Genomic DNA, 22,314 nt, shown 5'->3' with positions numbered 1-22,314 from the left:
TGGGGATTAAAAGGACCTCTCTGGGAGCGATCTGTAATCAGCTGCATAGTGAAAAACTGAAGACAGCTGCTGAAATGCGAGGATCAAAGGCAGAAAAATCAGAACTAGAGCGGAAGTCGGAGCACGGATCCAAAGCAAAAGCAAGCTGGCAAGTAATGAGTGCCGTGTTGGGGTTTTTCATGTGCTGAGATTTCTGTGCTTTGAAGGTAATATTTATTTAACAATTATTTATTAAGCAATAAGTGTCAATTGAGGTGATAGGCTGTCACTGAGGACCAGCCAAACAGAACAAAATAACATTGGTCCACATTCTATGAACGGAAAGTCTGCGTAAGGCTGCAGACAGATCAATAGGCCATTTCAACTGAGTGCAGGGAGCTCGGGTGAGGGGAACCCTATGGAAATGCTTAGGCAGGGCACAAAGCCAAATCAAGGTCCACAACAATTCCTGACAGAAGGAAAGCTGTTGGCAGGAAGTCTCTTCACTTTAGCAAGCAGAGGCTCCAGGTGAGAGGCAGGTGGGCTAATGAAGCTGAGGGCCAGGCGTCAGCCAGGAGCACTGAGCAGACAGTGGAAAGGGGGCTGAGAACTGGATGCCTGTTATGGGAGCCTCAGAATACACTGTTTCTACAAAACTAAACAACCTCAATAAAACTTTTATATAAAGACAGTTCACATAATAGTCGAGGTGACACTTAATAAATGTTCTGGCAAATGCTGACCTATGATCCCCATTTGTGACTGAAACACTTGGTTTGCTTTCATTACCACTACTAAGAGAATAAAGTGAGCTGATGTTTAACATTCTTTGAATTGATCTAGGATGAAGTGGACAGAAAAAAAATATAATTTAAAGTGAAGATTTATTTAGTCAGTACACATTGGTTAAGCAAGAAGCACCAACACCGGGAAGTGTTCTAGGCAACTCACGTTATCAGGTTATTTTTAGTCTCACCAACACTTTAGGTATTATTTCCAATTTTAGCAAGACAAAAAAATTGTCGGTATGGTTGTTCAGTATCTCATCACTACAGAGTAGTGCATATAGTATTCCCCACTTTCAGAAAATCTTGTTGTAAGCTCTGTGGTGGTGGCGCACACCTTTAATCCCAGCATTCGGGAGGCAGACTCAGGCAGATCTCTGTGAGTTCGAGGGAGGTCAGCCTGGTCTACATAGTGATAGTCCCAGGAATACCAGTGACATATAAAGAGACCCTGTATACAAAAACCAGTAAATAAACAAACAAACAAAGTCTTATTTTTGTTTAAACATAAACAATTGAAGTATCAAATGATATGATAATAGCCAGTAGATTATAGAACATTATATGAACATAAACGTAATTCCCCCAACTCAAGCCATGTCAAAAGCTCTATAGAGGCAAATCCACCCAGAACCAGACAGACTGCCTTTTACTACCCCCAAATCTGAATAATAGTTTCTCTGCAGAAAATATAAAATAGTCAAATTTATGGATCAGTCAGTTCTGGAAACAGATCATGCTACATAAAAGAAACCTTCACAGTGCTAAGACAGAATGTTCTGTAACCATGGCAACAGGTAGGCACAAGAAGAAGCATGAAACATTCATCAATATGCCAGTTCTATGGGTTTAGAACCACAGTGCTGGTCTGCAACTTGGTTCACCTGCCAAGGGACCCGAGCATCGGTAAGTCACGAATGGACCCACCCTGCCAACAGGCCTCTGACCACCCAGTCAACACGAGAGAGTGGATTCTGTTGTTTCCATCATACTTCCAGCCCTCCAATAGGCATCCAGTCCCAGAACCCTAACACAATACTGTTAAAACAGACTTAAGTCTGTTTCTTAACTGGCAAGAAAGACTGTGTGGGTCAGCATCACACTCCACATAGGTAAATAAGCAAATTTGGGAGTCTTGCTTGTTTTTCTGGTATTAAATGGTGATCTCTTCATTTAACAGACATCATCTTGTTTCAGGTCTTAGTGGATACTGCACACAGCATCCTTTCATTAATAGATGAGTTTACTAACCTTCTCTTGAGCTGAGTATTGAGTCTCTCACACTAATGTAATATATGGCATGAAACCGTTTGCCTCACAGATGATGCTCATGTTGAAGGCTTTTCTAAAGCAATAATTAATCCACAAATAATTTAAAAGATTAGAATATATTTAAATAAAAATTATGACATACAAGGTAGAAATAACTAAATTCTGAAGAATTAAAAGGGATGGATACTTTTTAACTTTTCAGTGTTTCTTAAGGTTCACTGAGAATCAGAAATACAACATATAAAGGTTTAAAGATACTTAAGAGCAGGGTTGGGGATTTAGCTCAGTGGTAGAGCACTTGCCCAGCAAGCACAAGGCCCTGGGTTCGGTCCTCAGCTCTGATAAACAAACAAACAAAAAAAAATGCTTAAGATCTTAAATCATTTTACACAAAATAAGTTCTGGATTGGCTAACACTTACTTACTATGAACTTAAATGAACAGAAAATTTTGTAAGGTTAGATGCAGGGTTGAGTTGTTTTGGTGGATGTTATTCTATGACATTATGTAAGGAATTACTAAGCAAGAATGCAGTGATTAATAAATGTGACTCAAGTAAAATGCAAAAGAATGCCACAAAAGAGTCTAAAAACCAGTGTTAAAAGCCCGATCAGACACTGGGAAAACCAATACACAAAACACAGACACTCCAAAAGACTACTGTTGCGAAGAACAACAATGTCAGGAATAAATGGGAAAAGTCCCAGAAGGAACAAACAAGGGACGCAGAAGGACAACTCACCAAAAAGGACAAAATGAAAGAAAGCAGGCGGTCACGATAACCAGGAAATGCAGGATGTGGGACTACTTTTTGACTACTAGTAGACAAAGGCCATTTTCATGATCTACAACTTCTTTTGAGAATTAAGTAGATAGCCTCAGACACACAAACATTATACAGACAACATAAGTCAGTGATTCTATTTCTTTGTATGAACTCCTAAGAAAGTCTTGCTCACATCTAAAAGGTACCCAGCATGACAGTGAACCAGAAAAAAATCCTTACTGTCCATCAGAAATGATTGATTTATACAAAGGAATATCATACAGTTATTCAAATAAATTACTGAGATATAAATATATCCACAAGGGAAGCCCACCAAATATGATGCTGGGTTAAAAAAAAACAATCAAACATCAGAAGTATATGCCTACCATGTACATCTATTTCAGTTTTCAAACAGAAAATGACTGATACAGTTTCATAATGGGAATTAATTCTGGGGAAGGGGGGAAATTAAACAAGAATGGATCTTGACTCCATCCTTAAATTTCATTTCTTAAGAGATAGAGGAATGTCACCCAAATGCAGCACAAAGTGAAGATTTGACAGATGAGCACAGGGGTGCCCGTTACATACAGACTGCATGGCTGAAATCCTTCATAGTTAAGGTAAGTTTTCAATGAAAACAGAAATAGGGAAAAACATCACTATGGTGAGTGTGCACATAAAATACAAAACATGTCTAAGTCATTTGTTTTCACTCGTGACCAAAACGAACTAAAAATGATTCCTAAATCCTGACAACCCTATTTGGTTTTGTCCTACCAACTTTCTAAGCTGGATTTATTCCTTTAATTTGGAAAACCCATACCATAAACAGTAATGTTTAATAAACTCCTGAGGAATCCTGTTTGGCCTTAATAACCCATGGCTTTCTTTTGTTTCCTACTTGTAGACATGGAATGAACGATAAATAAATTGTGAACACTTTTAATATGTGGTTTTTCATTTCAAGGAAAGTGCCTTAACATGTTGCTTTGCTTGTGAATTTTGTTTAAAAATGATATTTTTAAATTATTTAGATGCACCTGCCATAACAATTTTAGGATTCACTCAGCCTTAAATTTCACAGAGCACAGTCTTCTCCATCTAATCAATATAGGAATCAATTGGCTGCCTCCATTAGGCCGCTAACGCTCTTCTCTATTGTATAGTGACTACATTACTAGAGAGAAACATAATTTACTACTCCTTCGAGGGTAAGTATTGGGGGTGGGGGGAGATTTCATCTGCTTTCCAGCAGAACTGCTTTCTAAAGACATGGTTTCAAGACGCACATTTTAGTGAACAAATGAAACTACCCAACAATGCCAAATCCACAGAGACAAAGGAGGGCTGTTGAGCACTGGGGTTTTCTTATTTAAAACGCCATCTTTTTCAATAAGTTTTCCAAAGGACCAGGGCAGCTTTAATTGGCTTATTTGTATGCTGAAAATACTGTTAGCTCAAGCTAAGATTTCCTGGACAGGAAAAAGAGAAAGACAAGCTACCATTGTTCAACTCAGCCTTTCTTGTGAGCCAATTTATTCTCTCAGCAAAACAAAAGGGATCAATGGAATACTGAAAAACTGAAACTCACAGACGAATACTTCACTAATTTTTTTGCTGATCAATATATTTCCCTTGTTTATTTTAGGCGATGTTTCCAAGACAATACTGTTTCTGGGTTGTTTTAATAAGAAAACAGAAATAATTTTATCTCATAAAATGCCTTAACACTTCTTAGCAGAAGCACAGATTCAATTTTAGAATAGAAAAGCAAAACCACACACACACACACACACACACACACACACACACACACACCCTAGTATCACATAAGATGGATACATTTCCTCTTTAGTTTATTCAACCCTTTCTAACAAACTATCATAGAGTAAAAGTCTGTAAGATAAAATGGTCATATTTCTATGATATATAAATTTTTAAAAATAATTCTTTGTATGTCTAGTGACAAGCATGAGGACTCATTCCCTCAGTCCCAGGAGGGGGGAGTACTGTTGCTAGTTCAAGGTCAGCCTGGGCTACAGCCTGAACTCTCTTTAAAAAGAACAGTAATAGTAATTATTTGATGAGTGTCCACTAAGTCCTGGGTATCATACACGCCATCTCTACCACAATTCTGCCTACAAACTGTCATTATCCACATCTCCAACTCAAAGACCTTTATTTGTAGTTTGCCTAAAAACACCCTATAAAAGGGAACAGGTAAAAATTTTAACTCCCTGTGTCTTAGTACCAAAATGCATGTTTGACCACCATTCGCTTAGCCCTGAATGACTTCTCAGTCACCTCCATCAAACATGGAAGCTTACAGGAGTGTCCAAAGCCCCAGGTTGGCTCTGACCTTAACAGAGTCCAGCCTCCTCACGTCCCAAGCCCAGAGTCTCTTCCTACCCTTAACTCATCTCACTCTTCCTATCCTCAAACCTGGTGAAAGCTCAGATCTACCTAGTTCATCCCTCTCCAACCTTACAGCCCTAAAGTGTTACGTAATTAGCTACTTAGTTTCATAAAGTGCTCAAAAAACATAGTATAACCTTGTCATTTTTTGTGATACACACAAATATCAACCTGGCATTTGGTGATGATTGAGGACAAATTAGTACACCAATTTGCAGTGTATATTTAGAAATGTGACTTATGTGTCAGAGGCCCTTGAGCAGTATTTTGAGAGGAGGGAGAAAAATGCAGAGTCCTGTTTAGAAGAAAGAATCCCAAGGACATCTAAATTAATCCTGTAGAGTGAGGAAAAGCTGAAGGTGAGAACAAGGAGGGAACAGGAGTGGGAGGCATGAGGTCACAGCTTGGACCAAAAGGTGAAAAACTAAGTGCTAATAAGAATCAAAAACATAGAAGTGAAAAGAAACCAAAAGAATGTAGAACAGAGGGGGGAAGTCTTCCTCAAGAAGGGCTCCTCTAGCCTTGAGAATGGTACTTTGAGACATTGATATCAAAGGGACTGACAATTCTCAATCTCAAAGTGTTTTATGGGTTCAGTGAACTCGTCATCTCTCAGTTCATTATAATGCCATCAGCATTTGCCCTAGACTCATAAATCTGAAATAAACTCTGTTAATTAAAAAGCATTTTGCAGACATTGGTGTGCTTCTCACGTAGCAGAGGACCATGGAAATACAGTTCAGAGCCTCACACTAACAAGGAGACAGACAATTACCAATAAATCCCACTCAGCATACTTCTCAGCCACCTAATGTCAGACATTGTTGGATACAAAATGGGTGAATAAATATATTTATGGTCTAAAGGAACTCACAAACTCTAAAGGAAGAATCATGAGACACTGAGAATGCAGAAATTTAAACACCATATTTCAGATACAGACTCGTCCAATAAAGGGCCGAAGCGGTTTGCTGTTGGATAACTGCGAGTCGGCCAATGTGACAAAGCCAGACTTAGGTGGACTTCTGCTGGGGTCAGAGATGAGAAAGAAGCAGGAGAGTGTCGTAAGGAAGAGGAGTCAATGGACTTTAAATCTGCCTGGCGTGAAGACGGCGTGGGGAACGACATAGAGCTAGCTAAGATTCTATATTGCTTTTGGCCAACAGCTATACAAATCCCATGAGGATTTGCTGATGCAAACATGGGAATTCATCCTTGTGTTGAATCCAAGAAGGTGTTTTACACAAACGAATCACAAGGATAGAAGTCATGTAGCCAGACAGTAACTGATATAAGATATCCATTTCTGTGTCTGACCTTCCTCTTTTATGCTCAAGGAATACCTGACTCTTTGAGGGTCAAGACCAAGGATGGGCTCGCCAATCTCCATCACAAACATGGAATGATGGGGACAGCATAGACAGAAGGGGGAAAGAAAAGAATTGTGTAATTATGTACACATCCACCATGAGAGGTAACCACAGGGTAGAGGACAATGGCCAGAGACTGGTGGAACAGTGACCAAAGAAGAAAACCAATAGGAAGTGTGGCAGAGAGTAATACAGCCAGAATGCTACCTTAAATAATACTGTCCTACCATCCTGGGTGGGCATGTAGTTATAAACGTGCTATCTTTACCAAGGTAACATCAAAGTAAATCTTACGAATCCTCCACACCCACAGTCTATAAGACTCACTTATTCATTTGTTGTATTTTATTCTTCACTGATTTTTGCATAGTTCTTTTTTTAAAGTTTTTAATAATTGTTTCATTTAAAAACTTATCTGCTGAAAGTTAACTAGATATTAAGAAAGCAAGCTAAACATTTCAGAATGAAACTCAGATGTGTTTATCAGATGGCCCTGCAAAGCTGCACAAGTTTGAGAGAGAGAGAGAGAGAGAGAGAGAGAGAGAGAGAGAGAGAGAGAGAGTGTGTGTGTGTGTGTGTGTGTGTGTGTGTGTGTGTGTCTTTATAAAAATAGGGGTAACAGAGATAAGTAAATATGGTGACATTTTAACATGTACTCTCCTTTGATAGTGTATGTGAATATCCATCACTCTGTCTCAATTTTCCCTCATATTTGCAAGTATTCATTATAAACAATCATGGGGAGTGGGTAGATGGGGACCTCTAACATAACATAGTATCAATATGGTAAAACTTCATTTTTATATTAGAAATGATATCCTTCAAGAAAAGAGATCCAGGCAGTTGCATGGCACCAGGTTGTCTGAATTAGAAGGAAGAGACATAGGGAGACCTAATGTCTTATTACCAGAGTCCAAACAGATGGACCGGGATTTGGCCGGGGGAAATGGCTGAGCAAATAAAACAGCAGGAACAGACACAACAACCACAGTGACCATATATTTAAATTGCAGGGGAGAACCCAGACCTCATGATTTCTGAGTGTCTGGGTAGGGTGATGAATGAAACAGTAGAAATAGAGGTCTAGGGGGGTTAAGATGGTGTCTTTCCATTGCATAGATTTATACTAATTCACTGCTATAAATAATAGCTCTCCCTGTCACTGGGGTGACGTGGTATAACCTTCCCCTCAGTCTCTGAAAGAGCAAAAAAGACAACATACTATCCATGTGCCTGAGAATCCTGGGCCCCAGCCTGAGGGAGAACAGCCATCATCTGCCCATATGCTTCTCTGGGAAGCCACCTGCTTCATGTCTCAGCTCTCCCAGCCTGGAAGAGTTACAGAATTTAATGGACTTTTTTTTTTAATGTAAAAACTGCTTTACCAGGGGCCTGAAGTTGTAAAAGAAAAGCTATAATAATAATATATATATAATATATATATATATATATATATATATATATATATATATATAAAATAACTAACCCTTTCTAAAGTGTGAACCTCATAGTAACAAAGCTCATCTGCCATATTTTATCATCCAGACCCCAGATAGTCTTAAATGGATAACTGAATAAAATGCATGCTATATATAGGAGGAATGAATATATACATATATATATATATATATATATATATATATATATATATATATATATATATGTATATATATCAAGGTACACAGCTTGCAGTCAGTTTGATACCTTTTCTTCAGCATTGGAAATTTCCAGCTATGTGGCCTCTGGCTGTGAACACACTTCTAGCATCATCCGAAGCCAGACTTCATGAATAGAGTCCTGATGCATCGTAGGCCTCAAGAGCTTCCTCATTCAGTAGAAAGAGGCGACCGCTATGCAGAAACTTGTATTTTGTAGAAGTCTCCATTTAGATACCATAACAACAAGAAGTAATGAAGTCTGGGGCTGCTGACGGGGAAAGGAGGCACGTGATGTGCTTTCATGAGGGCCAGCAGGCTGGCACATGGCACAGAGGGACAAGAGAGGAAGGCTTTAACAGACGTCAAGACACAACCCATCTCTGTTAAGTTATGTGGAAAACTGACGTGCTGAGTAAGACTAGGACAACATTTGGTCAAGGCCATGACACCCTCATGCTGTTAACAGCAAAGGAAAGTTTTCTACCATACGTTAGTGCGCTGGCTCATTTTACGTCAACTTGACACAAACTTGAGTCATTTTGCAAGAAGGGACCCTCAAGTTTCTCATTTGAGGCTCACCCTGCTTCTAGCCCATCCTCTCTGCTCCCTGGTCTAAAGGAACATATAAGCAGGCTGTGCTGCAGGGTCCTGTGATCGCAACTGGGAACCAGAGCAAGCCCTTCCCTCCTTATACTGTGTTGTTATGGCAAGACAAGTAAGTAATGCAGGTAGCATGCACGGTACCTGGTAAATAGGAGCAACTTGGGAAGTTTGTTTCAAAATAAAAGTATTTAGGGCTGGGGATATAGCTCAGTGTAGAGTACATATCTAGCATGCATGAAGGCTCTAGGTTTGATCTCTACTACTGGTTTTGATCTTTGGTTTGGAGGTTGGATTGTTTGGTTAGTTGGTTGGTTGGTTGGCTGGATGGTTGGTTGGGACTTCTGTTCGTTTTTGAGACAAGACTTAATGTAGCCCAAACTCTTCTCAGTCTCTTCTTTCTTCTGCCTCTGCAGCCCAAATGCTGTAATTACAAACATGTGCCTCCATGCCAGCTCCAGCACTCGTTGTTTGTTTTGGTTTGTTTTAAGAAGTGTGAGGGAGATGTCGATTCTGCACGGTGTGGTGGGAAACTTAAACTCCAGTCTTAGACATAATGAAGCAGAAATGCCCATTATCTCTCCGTGTGAAGAGCTCAGGGGAATCTTAGCATATAGCTGGCATTTAAATACACTGCAGTAGATAAAGTCACCTCATGACAGAAAAATTAAGAGCCAAAAAATAGTAAATAAAATAGAAAAAAATACTAATTTTTTGTCAGATATAAATTTGATTTAATGAGAATACTCAGCAACTTTTTATGGTAGTACTAATATGTAAATGCAGTTTTTAATGTAATCATTAGGTTGTTGTTCAAGAATTATAGATTTTTCTCCTGCATTTCTGGTAATGAGTGCTGATACAGGAAGAGAGGGGAGAAACTGAGTCAAGACATTTTCCTCTGCCTTTGTCAAACCTGCGTCTGAGCCACCACATGTATGCTGGGCTCACACAGTCCGTGCAGGAGTCCTTACACACAGAAATCACAGGAAGTGAAATGGTCACAGGCTCCAGGGTTTGTCAGGGATATGTATCTCCATCTTTGTGACCTTTATGTCGGTCCCCCCACATTCTTCCCTGTAGCTACAGTTTGAGGGGGTCTCAACACATACTTGTTTAAACTTCGCATTTCCCTGTCTGGATTTTCTAATGCAGGAATAATTCCTACGAGATAGATAAAGTCCTAAAAACAGAGGCAGCTGCCAGAGTCCTTCCATTCTTCACAGCACTAGCTTTTCCAAATCCCAAATCCATTAGTTATTCCTGAAAGCAGAAGAGGCATGAAAGAAAAAGTAAGAAAAATATGTTCCACTGAATTTAAAGATGGTATTAGTTCCAAAGCCTGATGTGGTGTTGGCAATGAAAACTGTTAGTTAAATCACAGATTTAAATCTTCTCAGGCTGAAGTTACTACTGTGACCTGTAAACTGTTTAAAGACCAAAGTTTAATACATTAAGTATTAAGTTTCATAAAAGCCTTCTTTGGGAATTTCTGACTACCAGGGTCAGCCCTTATTTGCTAGAATGGCTTGAGGCTTAGACGTAGGTCTGGAGAACCCAAAGATGAGAGCATCATCACAGCTTGGATGAAGGTCATTCCCTCCATCTCAGTGACTCCATTCTCCTATGGAATAGCCAAGTGATAGAGCGTATTGCTGTTTGGCAAAGTAACAGGTTTTGGGGTATAAGGGACTCTGCCAGCTTACTGCATAACAGAACCTATAGGTAAAACAATTCAAAGTCATGTGATTTATCAAACGGGTATGACGTACTGGTAGTCACTGTGCAAACAGAATTGAAAAGCCAAGTCTGAAAGAACTGGCCACAGGGCTATGTCCCAAGAAATCGCTGTTTTTAGGCCTTTTGGAAGAATTGCTTATATTTCTGTCAAACATCATAATTTTACCCACCACTTTTGCAAAAGTTAAAAGAAAAATCACGTTAAGAAAACACAGCGAAATCATTTCAATCTGAGTAATCCCTTTGTTCTTTTCCCATTTAGAAATGTTTAATTAACCGGGGAAAGTTTTCTTAAACTTGGGGACCAGGGATTTTCTTAAAAATCTCAGACACTGAACACTGGCTGATGATGATGATGACGTGTCCCTCTTAGGGTTCAGGAGCCCTCAATATCTTTCCAATGGCTCCCTAGAACACCTGCAGGATGAGGTAGGAGAGGCAAGAACTCCTTCACATATACAAGGATTCATGCTGGAAAGTGCTTTCCTACTGGTGGGGGTGGAGGGAATGGTCACTGAAGTCACAAAGCGGTCACAACGCATTGTATGACCTCTTCCTGAGAGTGTGTATCTGAAATAGACACTGCCCACATCAGCTCACTTCCTACACTGGGCAAGTTTCTTGAGTCACGAGACCTCCTCCCCAGCGGAAGAGCTATAGCACAGACACAGTTCTGAAACACATGTTCTTCTGATTCATACACTTGAACCAGGCGGCAATGAATGTTTCAATTACAATGGAAACTCACATATTTTCTAAGAATTAAACTAGATTATCATTAGTTGACAGCTTTATTGGATTTGGTAAATAGCAGGTGATACAATTTCTTTGAATGACCTGTTTTCACTCCTATTATTCACTTTTCAAACATCTCCAGAAAAAAAAATCTCTTAAGACGAGATCATTTTCACTCTAGTCCCGGAGGCCCTGGTTCCCCAACGCTTGTAAAGCACAGACCCCGGTACCACCTACCACGGTAACACTTCCGATTTTTTAATTACGGGTTTTAAAATTTAGACACTGATTCACTGTAAATGAAATTTTAAAATGATTAGTTATTTCATTCATTACTAAAGTTTCCTCATATATAATTATAATAAAAGTTGAATTCTAATGAACACAAAGAAACACTAAGCCAGACGTACAAGCCTATACCTATAATCCCAGCTACTCGGGAGACTAAAGTAGGAAGATTATAAATTCAAGGCCAGCGACCACAACTTAGTAGTACCCCACATATTTAATTACTCACAATTTTGATTTCACAGCATGCGTTTTATTATTAACCCATATAGAGTTTGTTGTGTTCTAGCTGAATGTGCTTGTCGTGTGGGCTGCTGTTTCCTCCCCTTGCAGGGTCTCTCCCTATTCCACTTCCACAGTAAGTAGGCACTCATTTGGTAACCCTGCCCACCCTGCCTTGGTCACCCAGACATTTATAAGCCAATCCTATTCATGCAAATGTGGAAGGCATGGAGCATGTATTTATGTTTTTGAAGAAACATAACCCATTTAACCATGCTGAGCCACATTTGGATAACTTAATTTGGACTGTTTCCCAAGAAACAAGGGAGCAGGCAGAAGTAGCATGCATCACAAGAGCCGGAGTGTCTGCATTCTCTGGCCAGCCTCTGAGTACAATCAGCGTGGTAAGGAGAATAAATCATCTGTTTAGCCCTCTGATTTGTTAGTCACATCTCTATTACAAAACAAACAGACAAACAATGGCAGCAACAGATCTTTGGGATAGCAACATAGAAAGGTCAAACGAAGCCTGGAAGTCTGCGATACACCTAGAGTAGGAGCCTCAGCTTTAAGCCAGGCTTTCTCACCCAGAGCCCTGAGTTAAAGCTAGACACATCTAAAGGCTTCCAGCTACCCAAGTGATTGCCTAGCTTTGGGGTCCATACAAAGGAATGATATATAATTGGCTTGGCCCAGTAAGTACTTTAAATTTCAGCAGAACAAATGAATTTAAAATATGTGCACTAAGTCAAGGGTAGTGGTGCATGCACTAATCATCCCAGCACTAAAGAATCGGAAGCAAGAAAATCATAAATCCAAAGCCAGCCTGAAGTACCTAAACAGGTACAATCCTTAAAGAAGGGGAAACTAAATAAAAATAATGAAATGTATAAGCAGCATTTTTTACTGAAGTCTGAAAGTCTATACTAAAGAATGGACATTGCTACTGTAAAAATTTATCTAAATTTTAAGTGATTCCCTCCAGGACTATAAAACATAGAAATTTACTTGAGAGATATGTAAAAAGAAACTGAAATCTCATTTATAAAGGAAATTAATTCCAAATCTGTGTAAAATGTAAAACCTTAACGTTGAGACCTTGCTTTGTGAACTCGTGGTTCTGAAAGGCATTATGCATTACTGGGCTAGCTAGCTTTGGTTCATTAAGTACTGGGGAGAGTTTGACACATTGGAAATGATGGAGAGTGACTGCTACCTCCTCAGCATCCACTGCTCTCCATGAAGCAGCATTTGGAATCCTTCACTCATAAATGCCCAAGTGAATGTGCTTATTTTCTCAGGCATCATCAAGCAGGTTTTAAGAATACAGCCTAATAATAATATGGGCAATCATGAAAAGCATTTAATATGTTCAGAAGTCTAACATCTTGGACATACAGATTATGTCTTCACAAAAGGTCAATTCAAAAGGTATCCCCAAACAAATCTTTTGCTTTGTTTTGTGTTTTTGAAGCAGTTTTTTTTTTTCTGTGTAGCCCTGGAACTCCTCTATAGACCAGGCTAGCCAAACTCAGAGATCCACCAGCCTCTGCTTCCAGAGTGCTGGGATTAAAGGCATGCGCCACAACCATTTGCCCCCAAGCAGAAGCTGTTTGCCTAGTTTATGTACCAATTAAACACTTAAATGCTGAACTTCCATGGTTCAGCATTTTAGTATCTTCTAGGTAAGTAAGTGTTCCAAAACACATATTCTATTCATTATAGATGGAAAACACCACACTCATTTTCTAGCTAAGGCAATTTGGACAAAAGAAAATTAAACATTACACTAGGCCAAGCTAATGGATGACAATAATACTGTGGCTGACCCAGTCAGACAGAACTTTGAAAGAGAATCAAGTTCAATATTTGTATTCTTCAGGGAAGAGTTTTGTTTCAGAAAAACATTTGGTACAGTTTCTACTGAGTAACATTAAGAACATTGTAAAAAAAATCCACCACAAAACCAACTGGACTCAAATTCAACACAATGACATGTGTTTTTCAACCTGTAATCAGCATCCACTAAATGTTCCCTTTGGTTGTTAAAATCCTGGATAGAAATCATAATCACCCATCTGGGAATATGGCCTCTAAATCATGAGTACTTCCAAACAGAATGATTTCTAATCTTACTTTTCCTACTGATTTTTCAAATTCCTTGATCACAGAAAGTAAATAAACATGTTTCACAGCAAGCAGACTAAAATGAGGAGAAAAATAATGACTACCAAGACAAAGGAAAGGCACTGGACAAGGGTACAAAGTTGCAAATACATAGACTGAGCAAGCAAATCAAATGTAGGTAATGAGGAATTACTATGTTGAGAGTTACCATGCTGTATTATATGTTGGAAATTTGCTAAGAATCCATTTTTGGTAACTTCCAGGTGAAGATGGACATTTACAGTGCTTTACTATAGTAATTATTCCATTATGTATGTCAGAATATCACACTGAGTACTGTAGACAGGCCCTGTACACTTTTCATACAAAAATCATTTCAAGTCAAGAGAAAGCATGAGTAATTCTGTAATTTAACTAATCATTAGATTAAGCAATATGGGTCCCAGCGTACGTAGAATATTGGGTAACATTCAAATGTTAAAGTACACCATTTAGCCCAGCAATTCCACTCCTAGGCACTTATGCAGGACATATAAAAAGCATGTTCACACAAAGACTTAAGGATGGGAGCAGCCTCCGTCACCAGAAACAATCTAAACAATCATAACAAAAGAAGCACTAAACTGAGCTGGTGCAATTCTCAGTATGGAACACTACTCATCAGTAAAGAGAAGCAAATCACTAATGTGCTAGAAAATTAATGAAGTCAATAAAAATTATTCTAAGCTAAAGAAGCTGAACACAGAGGGTCTCATGATATGGGAACCCACATTTGAAGTTCTAGAAAATGCATATCTAAACTACAATGAAAACAATCAGAATAGCACTGAACTCTGAGTGAAGGACAGAGATAGCCTGGGAAGGGGGTGAAGGAGAACTTCTCACCATGATATAAACATTGCATGTCCAGAGCGGTACTGGTTAGATGTAAAAACCTATCTATCAAAAGAACACAGTAACATGTACATTTACATATGTGCACGTATCACCACAAAAAAGAACTATACAAAAAAAGAAAGAAAGAAAGAAAGAAAGAAAGAAAGAAAGAAAGAAAAGAAATCCATGAATTGTAAACGGTTAGATTAATGAGTGAAACAATAATGGCAGAATCGTGAAACCAAGTGACTGGTACAGTCTATCATACTATCTGTTTATTTTATATATATTCAGCATTTATTTACATAGATATAGACACGTGATTAAAAATCTTCAGACCATAAAAATTAAGCTTTTCATGACTCTATGTGCCAAAGATATTCTCCTGGGGAATTTTAATGCCACTCATTATTTTCTCAGTTCCCCTGCCTCCAGCTCCACATGTCTCCTACCTAATGGGCCATCAGACTGAATATGATATCGCTGATTCAGCTACCACCAGCTCCCAAATTAATTCTTTGCTAGCCCCTCAAATATCTATTTCCAGCAAACACTAGCACAGATGGGGAGCTCGGGACTTCTGCACATGGTGGAGAAACAAAGGGACCTGACAGGTCCCAAATGTGGCCTTTCTTCTTATCACTCTCTAAAGACAATATGCTATAAGTCAATGAGAAAACAGAACCATACCTTTTTAGATCCTTATTTTTAAAAGTAATATGTTCATGGTTTTTTAACCTTTCTTATTACTCAACAACACAGAAATTTTTTTTCAGAAGAGTAAACTGTCAAGAATAACTACCCAGGCCGATGGTCAATTTCTCTGCTCAGTCATACATCACTCAATGTGTCTTAGTTTTCTAAATTTTGCCTGAGGAAAATTCTGTAGTTTTCATATTCCATGTCCAAGGCATGAGAAGTGTCACACAGAGGCAGAGAACAGATCAGGCTCAGCCACAACTATTTAAAGATGTAATACATTAATACCACCTAGGTCACAAGGGGATTATAAGTGCACTCAGGTTCAGAATCTTCTTGCCTCAAGTATTGGTATAATTAGTTCTGGGTATACAAACTAAAACAAACACTGGAACACTAAAGATCCAAGATATATACTCTATCATCTATACTTACAAGTCTTTTCATATAATATTTTTATACAAATTCTAATGAAGAATTTCAGAAGATGTTAAATATTCAACAAACACTTGGGTAATGAGTGTCCCCTGATACCAGCCTCTTCATCCACCTCTTCACTCACTCATCCACAAACAGCTGAGTGTCTAGACACACCAAGTGCTCTCTAGGTGACAGAAATACATCAGTGACCACAGCAAAGTCAGTGCCATTATGGGCTTACTGAGGATGGCCTGAGATGGCTCAGCAGGTCAAAGGATTGCCACCAAGCCTGATGACCTGAGTTCGAGCCCCAGGGCCCATGTGGTGGAAGGAGAACCAGCTCTCGTAAGTTGTCCCCTCACCTCCCCATACATGACCCCTACACCCCCACACCCATAGACATACATGCATACACACATAAATAAATGATAAATGAATAAATACTTTTAAAATAAAAAGGAAGGGTAGGTGTGGAGTGCGGATCAACCAAGGCAGAAGAGGCTGCAGATTAGGAGTTAGCATGCATGCCCACCTACTTCAGTTTCAGAACTCCATGCAGAGAAAACAAAAAGTGCAGAAGTCTGGCCCCGGAACCCACTACAAATGAATGAAACATTTGGGCAGTGTGACTGCCCCGGAGAGCCAGGACAGGCGCTGCAGAGAGGTAGAAACCAAAGGGGCCAGACCCCTCCACACAACTGCATGAGCTGAGCCTAGGCCATTCTCCCACTTAATATTTTCATAGAAATGTCTGTCTGGGTGAAGAACGAAGGTTGAAATAGGACCCATTCACTGTGGAGATCACAATGAGCTCAGGAGACATTTTAACTTCATTTGTACATGGGTTGTGTCACTAATGACTGTATTCTACTGAGTTCCACTTGTTTGCTACTGGACTGGGGTTTAGAGTGTTTGAGAAACCTGACCCCAGTGTGAACTGCTGGGCAGCAAATCCTTTATCTCAATTAAACTAAATAAAGCAGGGATTTCCAAATTATCACCCTTTTCCAAATATCTCTCATAAATATCAGAAAACAAAGAGTTTAACTTTCACTCTAAATGCAGTTATTGATAACCCTCCCCAGACCACATCATGCTGTGGTAATCAAACCCATTTCACTAATATTCCTGAAAGACCCAAACATCAGAAACCGTGAAACTCATCAATACTCTCCCAGACTTCTACTGTACTGCTGATGTAAGAACTCTCTCTTGAAATAAAAACACTATCTCCAACTTCTCCAGATTTACCATGTCTAACACCAGCCTTGTGCACTCCATGGTGTCAACACTTTCAGGTACTAAAAACTGAGTCAGATCCAAATACACTGCCTATCTTTCCATTTTAGCCACCTTTGAGTGCTATTAATCGTTTTAAGAGGGTGTCAGAAACACAAGCTTTCTCCTGCGCACTGTGGTGATTTCATCCTATACTCAAAGCACTCCAAGAAATTAAATCATCGGGCTGTGTCATGAATCACAGCTGGCATGCCTCCGAACTGCTTTCTGATGACGAGCAAGCAAGATAAACTAAGATGCTGATTCCACTCGACAGAATTTCATTTTTAGCATCCTCTGTAATGTTACTAGGCAGATTTTAAAACAAAAATCAGTGTTAGAATAGCACTCATCTTCGGTTTGTGAAACCTCAGCCCACTAGTCAGAAAATTGGTGGCAAAAAAATAAAAATAAAAATCCCCTTTGCTTTCTAAACCCAGGCAGAATCTACAGTGTAGAAGGTAACTAACTGGGTTGGGGGCTGGGTAAAGGCTATTTAAATGGATAGCCGTGCTCTTTGCTTACCCGGGAGCTTTAACTGGGGGAGGGGAAGACAGAAAATAGGGGACTGAAATGGTCATATATACTACACCCGTATTTCATCGTCCCTACCGACTGTGTCAAGAGACGGCTCATTTAAGTTCCACTACAAGGAGATTCCCCTCAGGGGGAGGGGCAGGCTATGCTAGCCAAGCGTCACTCCATGCTTACCTATCTGTCTCCCTCCCTCGTCCCTTCCTTCAGCTACAAACTCCTGTTTCATTGTTTTCTTTCACCTTATTGTAACAAATGCTCCCCCCCCCCCTTTTTTTGTAAGCGGCTTTAAACCTTTCCTGGGATAAGAAGAGAAATATAGTGAAATAAATCGAGATTTCTTTCTCCGGTTCTAAATTTAAATACATCAGGCAGGGAGAAACAGTGCAAAAGCTGTGTGGGTGTATATGGCAAAACTGCTCCGTATCTAGGAGAGGAGAGAGAACAGAATGCTAAAGGGATTTGAGAGTGTGTGTGTGTGTGTGTGTGTGTGTGTGTGTGTGTGTATGTGTGTATGTGTGTGTACAGGAAGAAGGGAGGGAAAAATTTAAAAAAAAAAAAATGAAAAGATCAGTGGAAGCAGGCACCCACCTTGACTCCCCCTGCCCCTCTCCTTTTACTGTCCCCGACCCTTCTCAAGCCCACCGCAGTGCTCTGCGGGGAAGATTTCCCACCTGAGCAAAGAACCAAAGGCCAGACCCGCAACCTGGGAAGATGCGGAGGACCGGCAAGGATAGGCAAAGGGGAGATGGTGAAGGAGCTAAAAAAAATAAAATAAAATAAAATCCCGCTAAGCCAGACGAGATCGCTGGCACAGATGCAAAGCAGGGCCGGGCGGGCTGCTGGGACCTACCTGGAGCCGGCAAAGTCGAGGATGCCCCAGGCACCTCTGGCCTCTCCTCCTCCGCCTCCTCCCGCTGCTTTTGCTGCTGCTGCTGCTGCTGCTGGATGAGGCTGAGGTCGGAGCGGCTGAGTTCGGCTCTGGCGGCCGCGGGGACCAGCCGCGCCTTCAGCAGCACCGCGGCCAGGCCGAGGAGCAGGGCGCACGGGATGCGCCGGCAGAGCCTCGCCATGGCCGAGAGCCAGCGGGCCACGGAGGCATATTGCGTGCGGGGCTGCGGGCGGCGGCGGGCGCCAGGGCTGCGGAACCCGGCCGCGCCCGCTCGCTCGCTCGCTCGCTCCCCCTCGCGCTGTCTGTGGTGCACAGCTTCGGCGGGAGGAGGAGGAGGAGGAGGAGGAGCGGGTCGGCGGGAGGGTGGCGAGCCGGCTTTGCATCCTCGCGCACGTGACCGCCGGGAGGGGCAAGTGCTCGGCAAGGTGATGCTGGGGGGGGGGGGGGGGATCCTCAGTCTTTACCTAGGCTGCAGGGAAATGAGTACAAAGTGCAATGAAATTCCTCCCACTTGACCCCAATGTAGAAAAAGATGACTCTCAAGAAACCATGAGGTATCATTGGTTCAAAGGCCAGGATCCTTGAACTGAATACTCTCTGCTGTGCCGTGGCCTGCTTACAAGATCAACTGATACTCTGCAGACTTTCAGTAAACTTTTTCTACTTAAATGAGAATTTCCTTCTTCATCATAAAATATTCCTAATTATACTTCTACCTGTTGTAGCTTACACTTTTCATGTGTTTTAGGGTGTTTCGTTTGTTTTTGAAAGTCTTGCCAGATGTGGCAGCACACACCTTGATTTTCAGCACTCGGCAGAGGCAGACAGGTATCTGTGAATTTGAGGCTAGCCTGTTCTACACAGTGAGTTCCAGGACATTCAGAGCCCTGCTATCTATCTATCTATCTATCTATCTATCTATATCTATACAGAGAGAGAGAGAGAGAGAGAGAGAGAGAGAGAGAGAGAGAGAGAGAGAGAGAGAGAGACCTTGTCTAAAACAAAAACAAAACAAACAAACAAAAGTCTTACTTAACCAACACTTAAGGAGGTGCTCACTGTGCATAGTCAGGAGCTTGGAATAAATAAAATAGAATCCTTTGTTCGACAAGCCTACCACCTGTGAGAGCGAGGCAATATAGAAGCAAAGCACAGTCCACTGTGGTGGTTGCAACTGAGGGAGCAGTACAGGCATTTAGAGCTCACACAGAGCTGAACGAAATTAAGTATGGTCTGTGGAAGGGACTGGGGGAGGTAGAGTGTACGAAATAGGAGCTCACACAGAAATAGGAGCAACCAGGTCATCTGAAAACTGGAAGCCTGTGTGTGTGTGTGTGTGTGTGTGTGTGTGTGTGTGTGTGTGTGTGTGATGCACGCACGCATAAAAGCACAATGTGCTTGGGAAAGAAAGAGAGCAGATATCAGAGGACTGACCCTTTTCTACAGTGAAAGAAGAGAATACGAGGCTGTTTAAAAATAACTAGCGGACACTTGTATGTACTTAGAGTGTAGGGCACTGTTCTGGCATTTCACAGATGGCAAGTCCAACAGTCTTGGATACTATATAAGCAAGCAGAGTTCTACACTAAAGACCATTTGGAAGGAGACTAACCAGGAAAGAGATCACGGATCAGCCATGTGTTTTCAGGATCACTGCCTATCAGCATGAAAGATAGATTAGAGGGGGACAGGCAGGGGAAAGACACAGCCACATTTAGGCATTTGCTATAAAACAAAATCAAACAAATAACAACAACAACAACAACCCTGGGGACAGGGTTGAGTGTGTTGAATTTGAGGTCTAACTGGCCAAATTGAGATCTTGGGTGGCTGTTTATGACATTATCGAGATCAGCTGGTAGAAGTGAGTACTGCATACATCTACAGGGAAGGAACCCAGCTTGACAAACGAGCATGCTTTGTATTTGGAGCACCTCCAGGAAGTACATATAGTAGGTCTCATCTGGCTGTGATGTCACTCTTTGCCTCCTAGCTGGCAGAGCCCTTGAGCTGCTTTCTCCCTGCCCTCCTCGATCTTAAGGTTATCATCCCCCTCAATGTTTCCGGCGTGGTGGAGACAACAGTCTACACAGTGGTGGGAAATCGCTGTGGTCAAGAATATAAAAACAATGCCTATATAAAATGAAATAAGACATTTACAGGCATTCTCTCCTTATATTCTCAGTGCAGCTCTGAAAAGCAACTCTCATTGTCTTCCTATCCAGATGGAAGCAGTACACACCTGAGAGGCTCAGCGCTTTGCCCACGCTTTATACCAGGAATATGTGCCATTGCCATTTACAGTTCGAAATGTCTAGTCTCAACTTTTATTGATTTTTAAAGTGAATCTTTTATAAAATATATATGGACTACATGTTGCTTGGAAAACAGATGCCAAAGGGAGATGCCTCACATTGCACTTTGGTTCTGTCGGCTTTGCCTGTGTGAGCAGGTGGTATTGGCAGAGGGGCTCCTGGCTGGGAGCCTTCCTCAGCCTCCTCAAGCTGTCTTCCTGCTTTGTAGTCCAAGCTACCTCAACATCCGAGCAGAAAGGAGTACATGGAGACAGCTCCAGAGACCTGACTGCTGATAAATCACCTTTATTTTCCCACCATCAAACCTTCTGTAAACAAAAGTGCTAAAACACAGCCTTACTACAAGTGATCTGTGTCGGTCAACATCGTGGCATGTTTTTAGAGATAAGTTTAAGTGTTCAGATGGTTCTAATGTGTTCCATTTCTCATGCAGTTGATATGGGCACTATCTGTGGAATTTACAAAATCCACATTATCTGATTCAATGAGGGCTTAAATACTCATGAATCAAAAAAACATTGGATGAGATACATTTAAAAATCAGTATCTTACATAGTTATTTTACCTTAAAGTAAACAAATGCATATTCTTTTACAAAACTTTTCCCACAGGGCCAAGACTCCTTCTAGTGTCTAACCACAATCTGGGGCTTGAAAACAAAAGCCAAATTATCATGCACTGCTGTGGTCTACAGCGCCTGAGCCCTCTCTCCAGCTCAGAACTGTATTGCTGTGTTAACTGAAGCTCTGTTTGAAACTAAAGCAAGAGTGTTTTGCAACAAATGGCCTCTCATTTGCAGGAACATTCCTTGGATAAAAAAGGACTGTGAGAAAGGTGATCTAGGACCATGGTGTTTAAAATGACACTAAAACCCACCAATATGCCAGGAAAAATGCTCCATTTTTAACAAATAGTTTTCTACCCAATTATTTCTAAAAATCATGACATGTGTGTATTACTTTCCAGCCACTTTAGTTCCATGAATATTGGGACAGGAAATCTAAAACTGTACATTAATGTGGTTACAATGTTACATTGTACAATATCTGCATCCCGCCTACTGTTCCCATCGCAAACATTTATGATGAGAGAGTGATATACTGCAAACACCACTCTGGAAAGCACTTTCCATAAAATTTATATAGGATACTTCTTCCATGTTGAGCTTTCTTATCTGACATTCATGGGGTCAGCAGTGTTTCAGATTTTGTAGCATGTGCAGTCTTTACCAATTACACATCTTGACACTGATCACCAACCTCACAGCTGGAAGTTTGGAATATGGTAGCTGTTTGGATTTGGGTATTAGGAATATTTTATTCCACTAGAATTGTACA

General features: G+C 40.7%; 1 protein-coding gene across 1 annotated transcript in view; it reads right to left on the bottom strand.

The window, feature by feature from the left end:
* Fam171b (family with sequence similarity 171 member B) overlaps nt 1–19,005 on the bottom strand; it is a 55,269-nt gene extending 36,264 nt beyond the window's left edge. The window contains exon 1 of the mRNA XM_036183927.1: nt 18,624–19,005. Coding sequence (XP_036039820.1) covers nt 18,624–18,843 — 220 coding nt within the window. The 5' untranslated portion in view covers nt 18,844–19,005. The remainder of the gene's footprint in view (nt 1–18,623) is intronic.
* Nucleotides 19,006–22,314: the final 3,309 nt, after the last annotated feature.

The sequence above is a fragment of the Onychomys torridus genome, chromosome 4, assembly GCF_903995425.1.
Source record: "Onychomys torridus chromosome 4, mOncTor1.1, whole genome shotgun sequence".
Classification (NCBI taxonomy): domain Eukaryota; kingdom Metazoa; phylum Chordata; class Mammalia; order Rodentia; family Cricetidae; genus Onychomys; species Onychomys torridus.
The sequence above is the reverse complement of the archived record's forward strand: the minus strand, read 5'-3'. Positions and strand labels throughout refer to the sequence as shown.